Genomic DNA, 16,689 nt, shown 5'->3' on the forward strand with positions numbered 1-16,689 from the left:
GGTTTCCACTTAGTCTGCTGTAAAGCTCATTATATCCAGTGGTCAGTGAAGGCAGCATTCGTGCTTCCAAACCCACGCACATGCGCAGTATCGGTTTTCCAGACTGCTGTGGAGCGCCTACAGAAATCTTCATGAAAGTCCTCTTGACTTTTAAACAGCTAACCAAAACAATTAGCGACCGACAGCGTTATTGAAGTTTTCAAGTGCCACTTAAAACAGATTTACCAGCGACGTAGTTCCTTTAAGGGGCCTATTTCACCATGGAAAGTTTTAAAAACTTTTTTTGCTCTTGCCGCCTGTTTTTGTCCGTTTTCGTGGCATAGTTAGCTGCAAAGCTAACGCTCTTCAGGGATCGGATAGCTTAGCATTGGAGCCCCAAACAAAAAGGCCAGCCTTCCCTGAGCCTTGTTGGACGGCGCAAGTGTGAAACTTTACTCCCTGGTAATGGGCCTTCTTTTCAAATGTCTATATATATATGTATTTATCTGTGGAACCGCTGTAGTCATCTTATTGCTGATTTTCAAACCTTTTCCCCAATGTTAAACTATTTGAAGGTGGATTGCTTATCTTCTAAATTAAACTGGTATATATAATACTCAGCTTTGTCGTATGTTCAACTGATGGCTTGGGAAATGCCCTATATCCTGAAACCAGTTAAACTCGTTTCTTTTCTTTTCCCTCAGGTGTTTTGGACAGCAGATTTCTCAAAATGTCCATTCTTGGATTAAAGAAGAAGCAGCCGAATACGTTCAAAGTCAAAGTTATCACCATGGATGCCGAAATGGAGTTCAGCTGTGAGGTATTGATTTATTAATGCATTATACCTGTACTATGTTCACTGGACATCTGTGTAGCCACTCACTCCATTTCCTCACATTGTTGGGCAGACTCTGTAGCTTGAAAATAATAATAAACACACAGATGTCCAAATATGAGACAATAAGTAAAGCTGCCTATGCAGTAACACAATGCATTACTTTGATTTTAGGAGTATTTGGTATGGCCTCCTTATGTATGGAATGTGTTTAACTGGCACATATGTGTTTAACTTCACATAACTCCACCGATAATGTGACAGGAACGTCTTGTGAATCCTTATCTTTTTTCCAAGGAAGTTGTTTAGCAAACTTTGTGAGCTCTGGAGATCGTGCTGCTTCTTGTCTTTTTGCCCTGAAGGGTTAATGTTTAATAATAAAAGCATTAGCTTAGGTTTTTATCTTTTTATAGAGTATGCTTGTTAGATTTTGTGCTTTTTAAAACACGGCCATAAATCATTCACTTTGTAATTTTATTATAAAGTTGAGTTTTATTGACTTAACAGCCACAGTGCATGAGGACAAAACGCAGCTGGAAAACAACATTTTATCTATTCGTGTATCAACTAACTGGTCTCTGCTGTGAACCATTTCTCAGGTGAAGTGGAAAGGCAAAGACTTATTTGATCTGGTGTGTCGCACTATTGGCTTGAGGGAAACCTGGTTCTTTGGGCTCAGGTACACAGTCAAAGACACATACGCCTGGCTGAAACAAGAGAAACAGGTGAGTGGAGGATTGATTCTGTAGTTTTAAGCAACAGCTTAGTATTATCATTATTATTACTATTATTTTGGTTTAACAGTGAATGTGTTGATTTAAACAGTAGAAATGTTCACAACAATGTAACTTGTTTTGTCTGCTTTTTTCCACTTTGCTCTTGAATTTGTTATTTTTCGCCAAGGTCTTGGACCAGGATGTCCCCAAAGACTCTCCCATAACATTTCATTTCTTGGCCAAATTCTTCCCAGAAAAAGTAGAAGAGGAACTGGTCCAAGAAATTACTCAACACCTCTTCTTCTTACAGGTACTGTGTGTTCTACCTTTTAGAAGAGTTGGTTGTGGTTTGGTTAATTTTCTATGTAGAATTATTCTTATTTTGTAATTATAATGTATTAATGCCACTTGATCATACTTGTTTTCTCAAACACTTAGGTGAAAAAACAGATATTAGATGAAGAGATATTCTGTTCCCCTGAAGCCTCTGTTCTTCTGGCATCATATGCTGTTCAAGCCAAGGTAATAGTTCCTTTCTCTCACTTGTTTGTACATGCAAAATGTTTGAACTACATTCATCTAACAGTGTCTGTTAAATATCATTGATGCTATTGCTCTTGATAATAATAATATGATGACGACGACGACGACGACGACGACGACGACGACGATTATTATTATTATTATTATTATTATTATTATTATTATTATTATTATTATTAATATTATTTATGCCTTAAATATTGATGTGCAGTATTAATAACCACATTTTCTGTGTTTCCACTCTTGTTTATGTTTTTTTTTTTTAAATTTTTTACCATCTCCCCATCTTCCCAATCACAGTATGGGGACTACGACCCTAACTTTCATAAGCCCGGCTTCTTGGCGCAAGATGAGCTTTTACCAAAAAGAGTGAGTTTACTTTGTACACATGATCACTTGTAGTTTTTGGTCTATTTATTTTTTTAACAGTTGCCCTGTTTTGTGTAATTTGTTTTCCTCTGACCCTGTGTTACAGGTTGTGATGCAGTACCAAATGACAGCTGACATGTGGGAGGAAAAGATCAGTGCTTGGTACGCGGAACACAGAGGCATCGCCAGGTACTGTAGGACTGACCAGCAGGACTCCTGAAGTAAAATCCTTTATTACAAAATGTTGTGTCATGGTTCAATAGAGCCTCTTCTCTTTTTCATACAGGGATGAGGCGGAAATGGAGTACCTAAAAATTGCTCAGGACCTTGAGATGTACGGAGTCAGCTACTTTGCCATCACTGTGAGTGTGAATTAGTGCAGTTAATGTTCTCTCAGTTTGTAAATGGTGTTACTAAAAAAGTGCAAACTTAAACATGGCTTTAATGATTGTTTACATTTTTGTTTCACACATTACATTGACAGCAAAATAAGAGGGACACAGAACTGTTACTTGGAGTGGATGCTCAGGGTCTTCACATTTACAGCCCCAACAGCAAACTCAATCCTAATAAGTCCTTTCCTTGGAGTGGCATCCGTAACATCTCCTACAGTGAAAAGGAGGTAAATACAAGCAGTGTGAGTGTCAGTAATTATTCACACGCAGTTTCCATTTTGATTTGTTTGTTTTCTGCCACTTTGGGAAAAGTAACTAGACATGTAGTCGAACCAGACAATTTTAGTTTTGTAAAGTTCTTCACATTCTGCACTGTTGTAACAGTGATGTGTCACAATTTATAACCTACAGTTTACAATAAAACCTCTGGACAAGAAGAAAGATGTTTTCAAGTTCTACTCATCACAACTGCGTGTCAACAAGCTGGTTGGTTTACCTGTGTAACTATTTATATGTCCAAAACTGGCAAATTATAAAAACTGTATATATACTATAATTACTGTAAATAAGATTGCTGGTTTGTTTGTTGTTAGATCCTGCAACTGTGCATCGGTAACCATGATCTGTTCATGAGGAGAAGGAAGGTTGACTCCATTGAAGTCCAGCAGATGAAGGCTCAAGCTAAAGAGGAGAAAGCTCGCAAGAAGGTCATTGATGGTGTTTTTTTCTGTGTTTTTCACCATCTCCATTGCAGCAATAACTAGAGTGGATGTACACTAGGCATGCCTGAGCAAAACACATTATCATGTGAAAATGTTTGCTTGTCTTGACTTGTGTGGTTCCCGGCTTCCCACCAGATGGAGCGTCAGATATTGGCTCGGGAAAAACAAATGAGGGAGGAAGCAGAACGAGCGAAGGAAGAGATGGAACGAAGACTTTTTCAAATTCAAGATGAGGCGCGACTGGCCAACGAGGCACTGGTGAGACTGTCAATGTTAACATTTAAGCTCAAGTGACGCCTTTTAATTTTAAATTAGCGGATTTCTCCATTGTTTATCTTGGTGTGTAAAATGTAACGTATAAAAATAAATAATTCCAGCTGCGATCTGAGGAGACCGCGGATCTGCTGGCAGAGAAAGCCCAGATTGCTGAAGAAGAGGCCAAGCTGTTGGCCCACAAGGCCGCAGAGGCTGAGCAGGAGAGGCAGAGACTGGAGGTCACCGCCATGAAGACGAAGGAGGAGAAAAGGCTCATGGAGCAGAAGATGAGAGAGGCAGAGCAGCTGGCGGTGAAACTGGTGGAGCAGTCTGAGAGGAGGTCTGGAAGCATCTTTTTAAACGTTAAATGAAAAAATGTTTTAGTTTAAGTTAAATTACTTTGTTTTTGTGATGAATGTAGAGATTTTAGACAATGGAGTACTTTATTCAGTCTCCGAATTTGAATTCAATTCATTTTACATCTAGTTACTGTATTTTGTGGAAGAAATTCCAGTGATATACAGTGAAAGTGAAAACAAGCAAATTAAGTCACTGCTTTTGTCTCACCAGACATTCTAAAAAAATTAAACTTTTGTCTTCAGGTTGAAGGAGGCAGATCACCTAAAGCAGGACCTCACTGAGGCCAAAGATGCTGAGCGCAGGGCCAAACAGAAGCTGCTGGAAATCACAAAGACAACATACCCTGTATGATGGTGATGATACTGATGCTGAGCTTTTTATGATGCATGTATTTGTATTGTGAAGGCGTTTTTAGAGCATTCTTTAATATATTTGTAAAAACTTTGATTTATACTTCAAACAGCTGATTGTCGCCACTGTTCTAAAGGAAATTTATATTGAATACGTCATTAGTATGAATCGCAACTCAGTGAGCATTTTACTTAGCATAAATGTTTCAGGTTTCCAAGTACGTGATGAAAGTGTTGAGAATTTCCTCCTGTGGGTTGTGCCTGCAGCTTCCTGCAGTAAACTTTATATGTCTTTGGCATTGTGTGTAAACAGATGGTAATGTAGTGGTGTTATGTGCTTGGCATCTGTCTTAGCTCATAGCAGCTTACTCTACCCCACCTGCTCCTCCTGAAGCATCTGACTTTCCCTATGAGTCAGCATCTATGCGCCTCGACTTCAAGGACTCAGACATGAAGCGGCTGTCCATGGAGATAGAGAGGGAAAGGTGAACCGCAGTTCAAATCCCCTGCAGAACATTAGAATTGCAGCCCGTGCTCCCTGTTTATGTGTCCTCATGTTATTAATGCAGGCTTGAGTACATGGAGAAGAGCAAACACCTGCAGGATCAGCTGAAGGAGCTGAAGTCAGAAATCGAGTCTCTAAAGTTGGAGGAGCAGCAGCAGCAGCAGCTACAACAGCAGCAGCAGCTACAGCAGCTACAACAACAGCAGCAGCTACAACAACAGCAGCAGCTACAACAGCAGCAGCAGCTACAACAGCAGCAGCATCATCAACAGGCCGGCTTCTACGGCCTCCACAGCGAGGCCAGGGGTTACATCCAGGAACCTGTCTACGTACCTCACAGCAATGTATGTATGAACATGTCACCACAGCGGCTTCTCCCCTATTAGTGGTATTAATTCTATTTGTTAGAAACTGGAGGAAGCCAGAGTGTCTAAACACTGAATAATAAGCATAATCCTGTCACTAATGTCTGAAATAGTCGATATGAAGTGAAACAATTTAGGGAGATGGTGGGTTTGCCTTCTGTACTGCTCTTTTCAAGAGCTCATGTGTCTTCTAAACGTTTCTTTTTGCAGCGAAACTCTGCGTACATGTCTCAGATGGCGTTCTTTGAAGAAGTATGATCCTGGTCCTGCAAGACAAATATGAGAGCACCAGCCACTGTGCCTCCGTGCTTGTCCATGTTTGGTCAATTTATCATCTGTCTGACTGTAACGGACAAGACACACACATCCTCATCATTAAGCGGCAACTAGTCTGGCTTCACATTTCATTTATGTATAATAATGCATGCAATAAATCTAAATGATTGATTCAGCATATGGAGCCGGTGATGGAAGTATGACTGCCTTTATTTGTCTGCCACCTTCTAAGGGAAGCTGTAACATAGTTGGATATTCAATAATAATTTATGCATCAGTGCCTTAGCAAGCTACTGGGACACAGGTAAAGTCCAAAACAGTGACAATTTACAAAGTTTGTGCAGTTTTCCAGATACGCGTTGACTAGATGCACTGATGACTGCCCTCTTGTGACCCTAAAAGAGAATAAGCAGTTAAAATGATTGACATGTCTAAATTCTGATCTTACCTCACATAGTAACTCACCAAACCCCAGATTTGACAAGCAGGTACGTAGAGGCACATGTCTACGTGTGACACACGTGTTTTGTTTTCTAAATTGTCTTGCTGCTTTGTTACCTGTTCCTGTTTTTGCTGACACAATTGCCTCTGTTGTTTAGGTGCCTCATCATGGTACAGTACTTAGAAATGTACTAGTCCAACCTGTTACAAGCTTGAGCTCTGCCATTTCAAGTTTTTACATTTTGTACTGATTTGTGTTAAACTATATTTTTTACCATTTTCTTTCTTGTTTCTTAAGGTTGTGTTATTTGTTTGTTTGTGCTCATGTGTTGTAGCCTTCACAATTCACAGTTTGTCTATTTCTCAGGATTCTTGTTGGAGACAATCACTTTAGATAAACTTTCAGTATTGCTCTTCCAGTAACTTTATTTCAACAGGTTTGAATAAGTTTGAACTGAGTTAATTTTTAACATAAATGTTTTGCTAGCAGTGGTTGCATATGTACTATCAGTGAGGTAGACTAACCTTGATTTCTTTTCTGATTTTCTGTTTTCTTACATGCTTTGCTTTGCATTTTCACACATTTTATTTATTTTTCTGTCAAGTGCTAAAATAATATTGGTAAACTCACTTTCTCGAGGGGTGTTTTTTTATTGTCATTTAACATTCAGATATCTTGAATGGGATGTTGTGGCCAAATTCAAAACCAGAATTAAATCATTTCACTTTTCAGTGAAATAAATGTTCAGTTTTTCAGTTAATTTTATATTTGAATAGATTTCAAATATTTAAAGAAAGTTCTTTCTTATGCAACATGGTGTGAATTAACCCAATTATTGTTATTTTATTTTATATTATAGAATATGTGTTTTTTGTAATCACTAGATTAAGTGAAATGTTTCTCTGTTTTCTTTAAAGACTACTTAGTTTTAGGTGCAAGGTGTCTGCATTTACATGTAACTGACAGAGAACGTCAGCGACCAGGTGAAGGCAGCAGAGTGCGACAGAGTCCAGAAGATAGTGTGGCTTCAGCAGTGAAGGTGAATGATGGCACTGGCAGAGATAAATATAATATAATAGAAATCTCTAGTTGATCGTCTCAGATAAGTGGCTCAGCAAGGAGCAGGTCTGGATCCCCAAGGACAATGAGATGGAGGAAGAGATGCTGATCCATTAAAGCGTCAGGTATGAGCCAACAGCTGAGCGTTTTGAGTTGAATTCTCCAAACAAGTTACTCTGAAGGCAAATGTCACAGGAAGAAAGCGAAAGTGATGGACTTTGAGGAAGCACCTTCTCAGGTCTGCTGGAGCTGCTTTCTTTGATTTATCTCCTAAATGTCACCCTCCAGTGTTAAAAGTGAGCACTGCTGCAGACTGCTAGCTGCATGTCACGGCAGGGTTTGCTGCAGCGTGAGCTCAGGAAGATGTGACATTTTCAGGTTTCACAAAACAACTTCATTTAGGTGTAGTTTGAGCAAAACAACTGATCAGACCACAAAGGAAAATCAACTGTGACATGTGCCCAGAGGTGAGAACGCCGTGAGCCAGGGTGGTAGAAGCTGTGGTGGAGGTGAGAGCCACGCACGGGACCTGTTGCTCAGCATTTAACCGGGTACAGGGACCGAATGCACAGACTGAACAATAGAACAGCTGATATTTAGAAAAATGTTTCAACTTCTTCTGCAGACTCATAATGGATCCGATCATGATTTCCCACAATAAAGTGGAGATAAGCGGCCGCTGAGAGGGCTTCCCTCGTGCTCACCGCAGCCTGATGTCCAGCAGCCACAGCAGGATCAGATAGAGGATAATGAGCGTCGTTCAGAGGGAGTTCATTTTGCCTGGAGATAGGTTTGCTGCCTTTTAAACTCTGGAGACTCTTCCCATCGTCAGCAGTGATCCATCCCATGACATTTGGCCCACAGATTCTAGTAATAGGAGAAAAGGTGCACAGGCTCGTTTAGAGACTGAATTGCATTCTAGCCTGCAACGACCGGAGTGGACGGATACAGAGATATAAAGGGATGAAAGCACATCCGACACTGGGAGAAGGAGAAAATAGGTCTTTGAATGTTGCTTTTTTTTTTGCTGTGAACGCATTTAAGGGTGAAATAATTGGATGTTGAAAATCTCGTCTCAGCAAAAGCTTAAATGCAGACCTCATTCTCTCCATGGGCGCGAGACATGAGACGGTGAAGTCGGGAGTTGTCATCCAGTGAAATCACAGCCCAGGGGTTTTAATATCTTTCCCCCGCTACACCAAGTAAACATAATTAGAGCATTTTTCTGTAGAATTGTATCTTGGTACAAAAAGCACAGATACACAGGTGCCAGGGGATCTACGCGATGCATTGCTTCTGCTGAGATATTGATCGTCTCGTGGCTGTTTCTGCTCCGCTGCAGATGAGAGCGAGCTGCTCCCCTGCTTGGCTTCACCCCGATGAACCTGCTAGGAATGAATGAACCCCTGAGAAAGAATGGATTGGTGCAATCCTGTGACCTACTCTCTGCAAAAGGGCTCTGCTTTAAAGAACAATGGAACAAGCGCTGCAGGTTTGTCCTCATTCATCCTCATTCTGTTTATGCGGATTGACTTTCATATTATACTTAACTATGACTCATATGTATTTTGAGTAATATTTCAAATTTCTGTAAATGTCTCAGCTTTGGCTTGTTATTATGCTGTCATCGCTTTGTTCTCTGTCCAAAAAACAAATGGGAGAAACTGCTACTCTTGACATCAAATCAAAAATCTGTCTCATTACTGGCAAAACTTGCAAATTTATGGTATTTTATGTTTAAGCCACAGTCAAACTGCTGCAAAACCAACAACTTTCTGTTTCACGGGAAGTTGTGCTTCAACTGCTTTCCTGCCAAACAACAGTTTGTGCATTCACTCAGCACTTCTGTCTCTGGCGATCTCTCAGCGACTGAGACGTCTGCAGATCACAATATGTTGTTTCTACCTGGATGAGATGAGCCACTGTTATGTATTTCAGACATTTGCCCCAATCCCATCAAACTCTTAGACTTATTGTTCTAATTGCTAATTACTTTTTTCCACCATGTTCTGTGTTGAACTGTTATTTAAACCCTTTCTACCTTTGAGATGTTGCGATCAATTTGGTCCGATACTGACTTGCTGCTTCATGTTTAACCTTAAAAATTAATTTTACCCAATAGGGTAAATGAATCATTTTTAGGTCAGGAGCATCTCCTCAGCAGCTCCATGATGTGTCTCAGAGCGTGAAAAAATCAAAAGCACTTTAACCTTTAGAGTTTAAAGGAGTATTGAAAGTCCATGAGAGGTTGAGCTTTGTCTGTCTTTGCACCTTCAGACTCCGTGTGGTCAGATGTCCATTACCAGCTGCAGCGCTACACGTGGAGCAGCCCTGGAAGAGTCCTGCTCTACACTCCTCTCCGCTGTTCAGTGCCTGCGTTCAGGTGATGTTGTGATTTCACGTCATTTCTTATTCCCTTTCGTTCGACTGGTAGCAGTTGCTGAATTGAACGCGGCCCCCCGCTCAGCCTGCAGAGTGGCCTTATGAATATCAAGCACCCTTTCACAAACCAGCCTTCATGAGGCTGCAGCAAACAGGAGCTGGAACAGCAGAACCACTGCACAGCTTGTGTAGATGACTGTGAAACACAAATGCGTGTGAGAGGACCTGCATATGCCTGTGTTCAGTATGAGCCTGTGCACATGCACTGCCTTTGTTCTCTGCAAGGTCAATGTCTCACATCAGTCTTCTAAGCCAATGGGATTTCTCTAATCTTTCAAAACCTGGCAACAGTTGACTGCACAGAACATATGATGGATGCTGACTGACTTGTTTTATATCTGCAGGGCTTGTTTCAGTGTGATTTATATGTGTGCGACTGTGTGACTTTTATCCATATGCTTGTGTATTTGCTGAGACAAACCTATTTATGGGTATTTCCTCAGTTACACCCACTCCGGAGCCTCAGAGGGGTCCAGCCATGCGGCGAAATGAGAGCTTCGCAGTGTGAATAAAAGGGTAAGGAGATTCTTTTACTTTGCTTTAAAGAGGCCGATCCAAAGGCTTTTTGGAGCAACTCGCAGACACTGGCTTCTTTAGCTGATAAACTTTGTCAATGAGATGCAAATCCATGCAGCACTGAGGAGGAAAAAAACAACGGCAACGGCAGTGGGCTGCTACACACACACACACACACACACACACACACACACACACACACACACACACACACACATTAAAGTCTAACTTTCTTCTTCTCACACTTCAAACATGCACAGATTCGCTAAGACGCACACACACTGACTGAAGGTGTCTTTCTTCTTGGCTTCTTGATCAGTCATTTAGTGATTCACACACCGGCGGCTTCCTCTGCAGCACACGGCGCCGCCTGAGCAACACCGTGCGCAAATTGAATGAGGCCAATCATCTTGAAATAATGCAATCATTTTGCAATCCAGGTATTCCACATGGCTCTTTATTAAATAACAGAAGAACTGCAGTGGAAGGCTTGATATATTCATCTGAAGTATAAAGGTTTTCAGCTGAGTCAGTAGGGTTGAAGTGAAATCCATTTACTTTGTGGAGGCTGTTTTCAAAGTCGCTATGTGAACATCCAGGTGAAAATGGATTCTCAGAAGCAGTGCTCGAGGTTCTTCTAGTGCAAGATTCATAAAATCTTCAGAAAAGGGACTTTCGCTGAAAACCTCACATACAGTTTTTATCAGATATTATTATTTATCAAGCACTGATAAGACGTAATGTTTTCACACAAACATTATAACTATGCACCAAAACAGGTAAAGCAATATCTGCTCAGTTCTTTTCCCGACGCCGCGTTGTTGGTTCCACCACCTGTTGACTTTCCACCAGAGTTCCACGGGTAGCATGTGTTGTCATGGCGACGACGTTTGATCACTGCTCCGGGATCGCCGTTAGAGGTCAGCCTGCTTTTTGCCGCGCTCCACAGATCTGTTGGAGGCGATCGGCGTGTCAGATAAGCTATTGATCTCACAGTGTGTGCATATACTTGCTTCTCCTGTCTGTCTAAAAGCGTGAGTGCCTCTTAACCACAGGCATCCTCCTTGGGGCATGTTGCTAATGATCCAGCAGCTTGGCGAATATTTGATGCCTTCACACTTTATTAAGCGCGTGTGATACAGTAATAAATATTAGTAAATCAATTCTCATTCGCGTGGCTCCACCTTGGACGTGAAGGTTGAGTCCTCCTTTTATCCATCAGGCAGCTCATTGGAGGTGACGCTGTTGATAAGGTGATTGATTGAAAGGACGGGACGCTGTCAAACCGGGAGATAATGACACATCTCTTACACCCACAGCATCGTGTGTTGAATGGGTTTTGTTTTGAATGGTGTGCACTTCTCATGAATTCATGCATTGCAGCTTCCCCAGTAAGCTGGTAAACAGGTTCACAAATAAACCTCTCTATATTTTCAATGACGTCGACGATTAAGAATATTTTATAGTCTAAAACACATGTCTTTATAGTAGTCACATCAAGGTACAATTCAGCGGTGATTTCTCTGCTTTCTGGCTGCAGTTACAGACCTGTGAAGCCCTGTTTTGTCCATTTTATTCCCTTGCTGGCAACCACAAATAATGAAGGTGTTGTGTGAGTTTGTCCCTGTTTTATAAGATTATAGGTGACTGCATTACACCAATGTGTGGTAAAAGGTTTAATGTTGTGTTGTTTGATCCTGCTTTGAGGCTGAGGCAGAAAACAAGAGATGCAACAGATTAAATATTTAGAGACACAGTGACAGTAGGAGAGAGGGGAGGAGAGGGGAGGTAGGTGTGAGGAGGCCTGGAGAACGGTAAGAGATGAAGTGTGTGTCAGTGGGAAGGCTTTGTGTAGTACAACACACATTCTGCATGTTCTCCTGTTCAGTGAAATGAGCTCCCTTGTTTCCACAAGCAGCCAAGTGTTTACCTGTAAACCTATAGGAAACTGTGCCAGCTCAGCAAAATGATCAAAGAGGGTGAGGGCTCAGCTGAACAGGCTGCACGCAGCAGACTGATGGAGCAGATCCTCTGTTGTTGACCATGTACAGAGATATTTTACTTCAGCTTTTCTTCGTGTCTCACTTTATGAAAACGAGCAAATGTCCAGGTTGAGAGTGAGAGCTTGAAAGGATGAAAGGAGGGATGTGTGTGTGTGTGTGTGTGTGTGTGTGTGTGTGTGTGTGTGTGTGTGTGTGTGTGTGTGTGTGTGTGTGTGTGTGTGTGTGTGCGCGCGTGTGTGTGTGTGTGTGTGTGTGTGTGTGTGTGTGTGTGTGTGTGTGTGTGTGTGTGTGTGTGTGTGTGTGTGTGTGTCTTGGCTCGGCTCATCCTCTTCAGTCCTCAGGCTGTTCGTCTCATCTCAGATTTGGCAGCTTCTCCCTGATTGTGTACGTATGTTTAGATATTAAGCATGTCTGTGTTTTATGCTAATATGAGATGTTTTCTTCCACTCTCTCTGTCATGAACAACACTCTGTTACGCCCCACTGCTTTCTGTTTGTATGTTGAATACTATGAGTCTACTAACAAGATGCAGCTACACCTGCTGTGAGGGGTTTGTCTAGACCGGCTGCGACACAACTGTTAAACACTCGCTGCCTTTTGGTGCCTTGCATTTCCTCTCATATGCATTTGCTGAAACGTCTGGTGACATCTAATGATTGTGTGCTGCATTTTATTATGTGTCACCTAACAATAAACGTAGGGTCATAATAAGCTGCTTGCACAAACAATCTCCAATGGCCATCTCCCAAAAGGCTTGAGTGAATGAGCATGAATGAGATTAGTAAATGTAATCTGTGTAATTGCCTTATTTACAGACAAACACTGTCACACACATGACAAACCATCTAAGATTTTAAACCAGATTAAGATATGCAAATAAATAATCTAATCAAAATCAGTACAAAGCAACAGAAATAATAAATAAATAATGTTAAATAATGCTAGTCAACATTGCTTATTAACATAAATTGCTTTGACATTGATGCCATTTTATTTGTTAATGTACCAGCACATTAAAGCTCTGTTTATATAATGACATTATAAGCTTGATTATTGTCTGTGAATCCTGAACCCAGATAATCACACAGGAAGTGTGTGATGCTCGTACGTCATGTCTGTACAGAAATGGAAGCGATGCTGATCATTACGTGTAATTTGTAACAGTCGGGGGGTTGTTGATTCTGACAAGCGTTTAAAAAATCATCTGCCGTAATTAAGACTAGGAAAATGAAATGTTTGCCTGTGACTGAAGGGGTGAACTCTAATTAAGGTGGAGGGAGATAAAAGAAAAGGAAAAGATGTCATCATTTACATGATTCTTTAGATTGTATTATTTTAAATACAATGAGAGCAGCAGCTTTACTCATTACTTTGCATGTGTGAAGCGCATGGAACTGGACATGTATTATGTGCATAATCACATCAAAGAGCAGGAGTTCCTTCCGTCTTTGATTTCTGTTTCTGTTTGTTTCCGCCACTGACGCCTTGGTGTCAGAAGCAGGATCAGACTCACAGCCTGGACTCCAGTGGACAGCGTGCACGTCAGCTTAGCGGGTTTAGAGGATTCCTCCCTCCGCGTCCTGGTAGAGTTTAGGACTAGAAAACTCACCCGCGCCACAGTGTATGAAAGGCTGAGCAGGAAACGTCCTCCTTCAGCACCTATGCTAATGAAGAGCCCCTCTCCATATTAAGTGCGTCCTCGATGCCAACGTGCACGTGGCACCACGCAGACAGTGCTCATCCGCTTTTTCTGTTTCTAAGCGTCTCATTCACTGGATCCTCTCACTCCCTCATTTTGAACCTGTTACAGTAAATCGCCGGCTCGTGCTCTGCCTTTCATGTCGTAGTGAATGAGCTCGCAGTAACAGAGGAAGTGAAACAAAAGTGTTGAGACACTCATTATTTCCACTGATGGCACCAGTAACATGGTAATTGCATGAGAAAAGACCTCGTCTTCCTCGCATGCGCCGTTTAAGTCTGACCTCCTTTTCACCGTCTCTGGGGACTGCGCCAACGGAAGGCGAGAAGAGGGAGCGAGGGAGGGACCGAGTGAGACGCGGATGACGGGGAAAAGGGGATCTGTCGGCGATGAAGTGAGAAAATGAGGCTGGTGGAGGTGTAGCCGAGGCAGAGGAGCTGAAGCAACGGGAGATGAGAGAGGCTGAGGCAAATATGGAGAAACGGGAGAGCCTGGAAGTGAAGGGGATAAACTGCGTGGAGAGGGGGATCAGCCGGTCGGAGGGTGCGCGCAGTACGTGAGGCTCCATCACTCTCCAGTTTCATCCTCCCGCGCCTCCAGCAGGAGTTGATTTAGCGCCGTCCGAGTGCAGATCCCCTCGCCGGCCTCCGCCTCCGCCGCTGCTCCTCCCAGGGGTGATATTAGTACCTGAGGACACACTATGTTTCTATTCACTTGCTGCAGTGAGGGCTTTATAGGACACTTCACCACTAGAGAGAGAGAGAGAGAGAGAGAGCAGCACTCAGACAGGTGTAGCTGCTTAATGCTTGTAATGCCCTGCAACAGCGTCGCTGCGCAGTGTTACGGCCCCTTCAGCACAACATGAATGGAGCCAGAAAAGCCTTTTATTCCTGGGCTCTAAGCGCTTGTATGAATGGCATTACATTAAGATGTTAATGTATATTTTTTTTGTTCTTTCATCTCTGTCTTTGGCCCAGTGAACTCAGCAAGCTAATATGTTGCCATGGTGATTCCCATTGTAGCGGGATTAAATATTCCTTTTGGTGGAGACGGGTGAACTGGTCACACATGAAACCGCATAAAACGTCTTCCCTGTTCACAAAAGGATTTATGTTCAACACACACACACACACACACACACACACACACACACACACACACACACACACACACACACACACACACCCTCTCCTGGCTCCTCATCAAGTGTTTGTTTACTCCAGCTCGTCCTCTGTTTGCTCTTCCAGCCTTCGCTCCTTCTCCTCCTGCTTCCTTCACCTCTTCCTCTCTTTCACCTCACATTTCCATAAACTCCTCTGCGGCTGCTCCTTCCTCCCTCTCTCTCCAATCACCAACCCCACACAACCCTTCCGCCCTCTCCTCCCCCTGCTCCACACTGATGTTTATTTTACGGTAATCTAATTTGATACTATTTAATTTAGAATGTAATGGCTCAGTGGGGATTCAGGAGTGGAGCTGCACTGTCTTGCCTGCGTGCGCGATCACACACGTGTGCACGCGTGTAGACATCTGCGCTGGGCAGACGTGCACAGATGTGCCCTTCAGCAGTGCAGGAGTGTTTGATTTCTGCAAGCAGGGTTTGTCTCGGAGGAAACAAAACTTACAATCAAGCCAAGATGGTCATCACTTATTTATACATTTAAGTGGGAGTTGGGAGGAAGTAGGAAGAACAGTAAAGGCCGTGGTGAGGAATACTGTTCAAAGAGCCATAGTGGGGAAGAAGTGAGGGCTGCAGGATGGGGCTGGATGAGAGGAGGAAGAGGAACAGTGACCTTGGAGAGGCCACATAAACAGACATATTGTCATTTATATTACTTCATGCATTATTAACAAAGCATCATTGGCTGCAGGAAATAGTCCTCGCTGGCAATAATACTCTAGACTTTCTGACATGCTGCTATGAATGGTGCATATGAAGACAAAAGTGTAATTCCCATTTATATTCAACCCAAAGGATCTCGTCTGAGCTGCGGAGCGCAGATGTGAATGTCGGCGATAAAGTAGGACGCCGAGCAGTATTATCTGTGACAGATCTGCTGAAATCAAATACCAGTGGTGCAGAATTGCTTTTCACGCTATGTTTTACCTGTAGATGCAGTCAGTGTGTAAGTATGTATATAAAATGCTGATTTAATGCACTCCCCATCTAGAGTCATGGGAAGCAGGTTGAAGCGTTGACCTTTAAAAAATGCACTGCAGCAACAAATGTTGTTTGTAGGAAGTTAGCGTCACCGTGCTTCTCTCAACAAAAAATATATTTACATATAAAATCACACACGAACTGCTTGAGTAAGAAAGAGATTGTTGTTCATAATCTTATTGTGTTTATGTCTAAGCTGAGTAATCTGCAAACTTTTTTACTCGTTGCATTCTGTTATAATGAGAATTATTACAGGATGTGTAGATTAGCATCTAACATGTTGACCTGTTCATTCCAACAGCAGGTAGTTTGACCTAGAGTCAGCCTGGGATCATGTGAGGGAACAGATGATGTGAGACCAAAACCACAATAGAACTACAGTGAGTCGTCAAAAACCCTGTAAACAACCTGTGATGTGAGCAGGCTCATCTGAGGAACAGCACGTTTTGATCAGATTCCTGAAGTTAACTGATGAATGCTTTTTCCTCACATCACCTTCAGCGCGTGCTTTCTACAGTCCTGTATGTGGTAAATGGCTGCAATTATAAGGTACTTTCATCCAAAGTACTGTCCTTTGCAACTTGCCTCATTTACCCACAGTCAGACGTTTTATTCTGATGACCTCCATCGCCATGGCAACGCTCCCCCAACAACTTTTCAAAAACACCTTCAAAAAGCCTTTGAACCGTAAGCAGCA

At 42.3% G+C, this 16,689-nt stretch overlaps 2 protein-coding genes across 3 annotated transcripts in view; both read left to right on the top strand.

Moving 5' to 3' along the window:
• The first annotated feature begins 92 nt into the window (after positions 1-92).
• Positions 93-6,741, top strand: nf2b (NF2, moesin-ezrin-radixin like (MERLIN) tumor suppressor b). 2 transcript variants are annotated; one of them, XM_029174321.3, is made up of 17 exons: positions 93-441; positions 684-799; positions 1,414-1,539; positions 1,718-1,840; positions 1,969-2,052; positions 2,374-2,442; positions 2,549-2,631; positions 2,729-2,804; positions 2,927-3,079; positions 3,249-3,323; positions 3,431-3,544; positions 3,695-3,817; positions 3,937-4,154; positions 4,417-4,519; positions 4,879-5,009; positions 5,094-5,373; positions 5,605-6,741. In XM_029174321.3, exons 2-17 carry the CDS (start codon positions 710-712, stop codon positions 5,650-5,652), a joined length of 1,896 nt encoding a protein of 631 aa, XP_029030154.1. In that variant the 5' UTR covers positions 93-441; positions 684-709; the 3' UTR covers positions 5,653-6,741. The 2 variants fall into 2 exon arrangements, with proteins under 2 accessions (XP_029030154.1, XP_029030155.1); XM_029174322.3 differs by having other exon boundaries at positions 94-441; positions 2,927-3,064.
• A 1,759-nt stretch (positions 6,742-8,500) lies between these two features.
• Positions 8,501-16,689, top strand: part of caln2 (calneuron 2) — a 37,671-nt gene continuing 29,482 nt past the window's right edge. The window contains exons 1-3 of the mRNA XM_041073890.2: positions 8,501-8,663; positions 9,449-9,554; positions 10,057-10,129. The gene's annotated coding sequence lies outside the window, so the exon portion shown is untranslated. The remainder of the gene's footprint in view (positions 8,664-9,448; positions 9,555-10,056; positions 10,130-16,689) is intronic.

The sequence above is a fragment of the Betta splendens genome, chromosome 14 (assembly GCF_900634795.4).
Source record: "Betta splendens chromosome 14, fBetSpl5.4, whole genome shotgun sequence".
Taxonomy (NCBI): domain Eukaryota; kingdom Metazoa; phylum Chordata; class Actinopteri; order Anabantiformes; family Osphronemidae; genus Betta; species Betta splendens.

Bases quoted from the DNA above. Each gene is read 5' to 3' on its own strand.
- nf2b (XM_029174321.3), top strand. From the start codon at position 710: ATGTCCATTCTTGGATTAAAGAAGAAGCAGCCGAATACGTTCAAAGTC. The intron at 3,818-3,936 runs GTGAGACTGTCA...AAATAATTCCAG, and splicing joins GACTGGCCAACGAGGCACTG to CTGCGATCTGAGGAGACCGC. The intron at 5,010-5,093 runs GTGAACCGCAGT...TTATTAATGCAG, and splicing joins ATGGAGATAGAGAGGGAAAG to GCTTGAGTACATGGAGAAGA.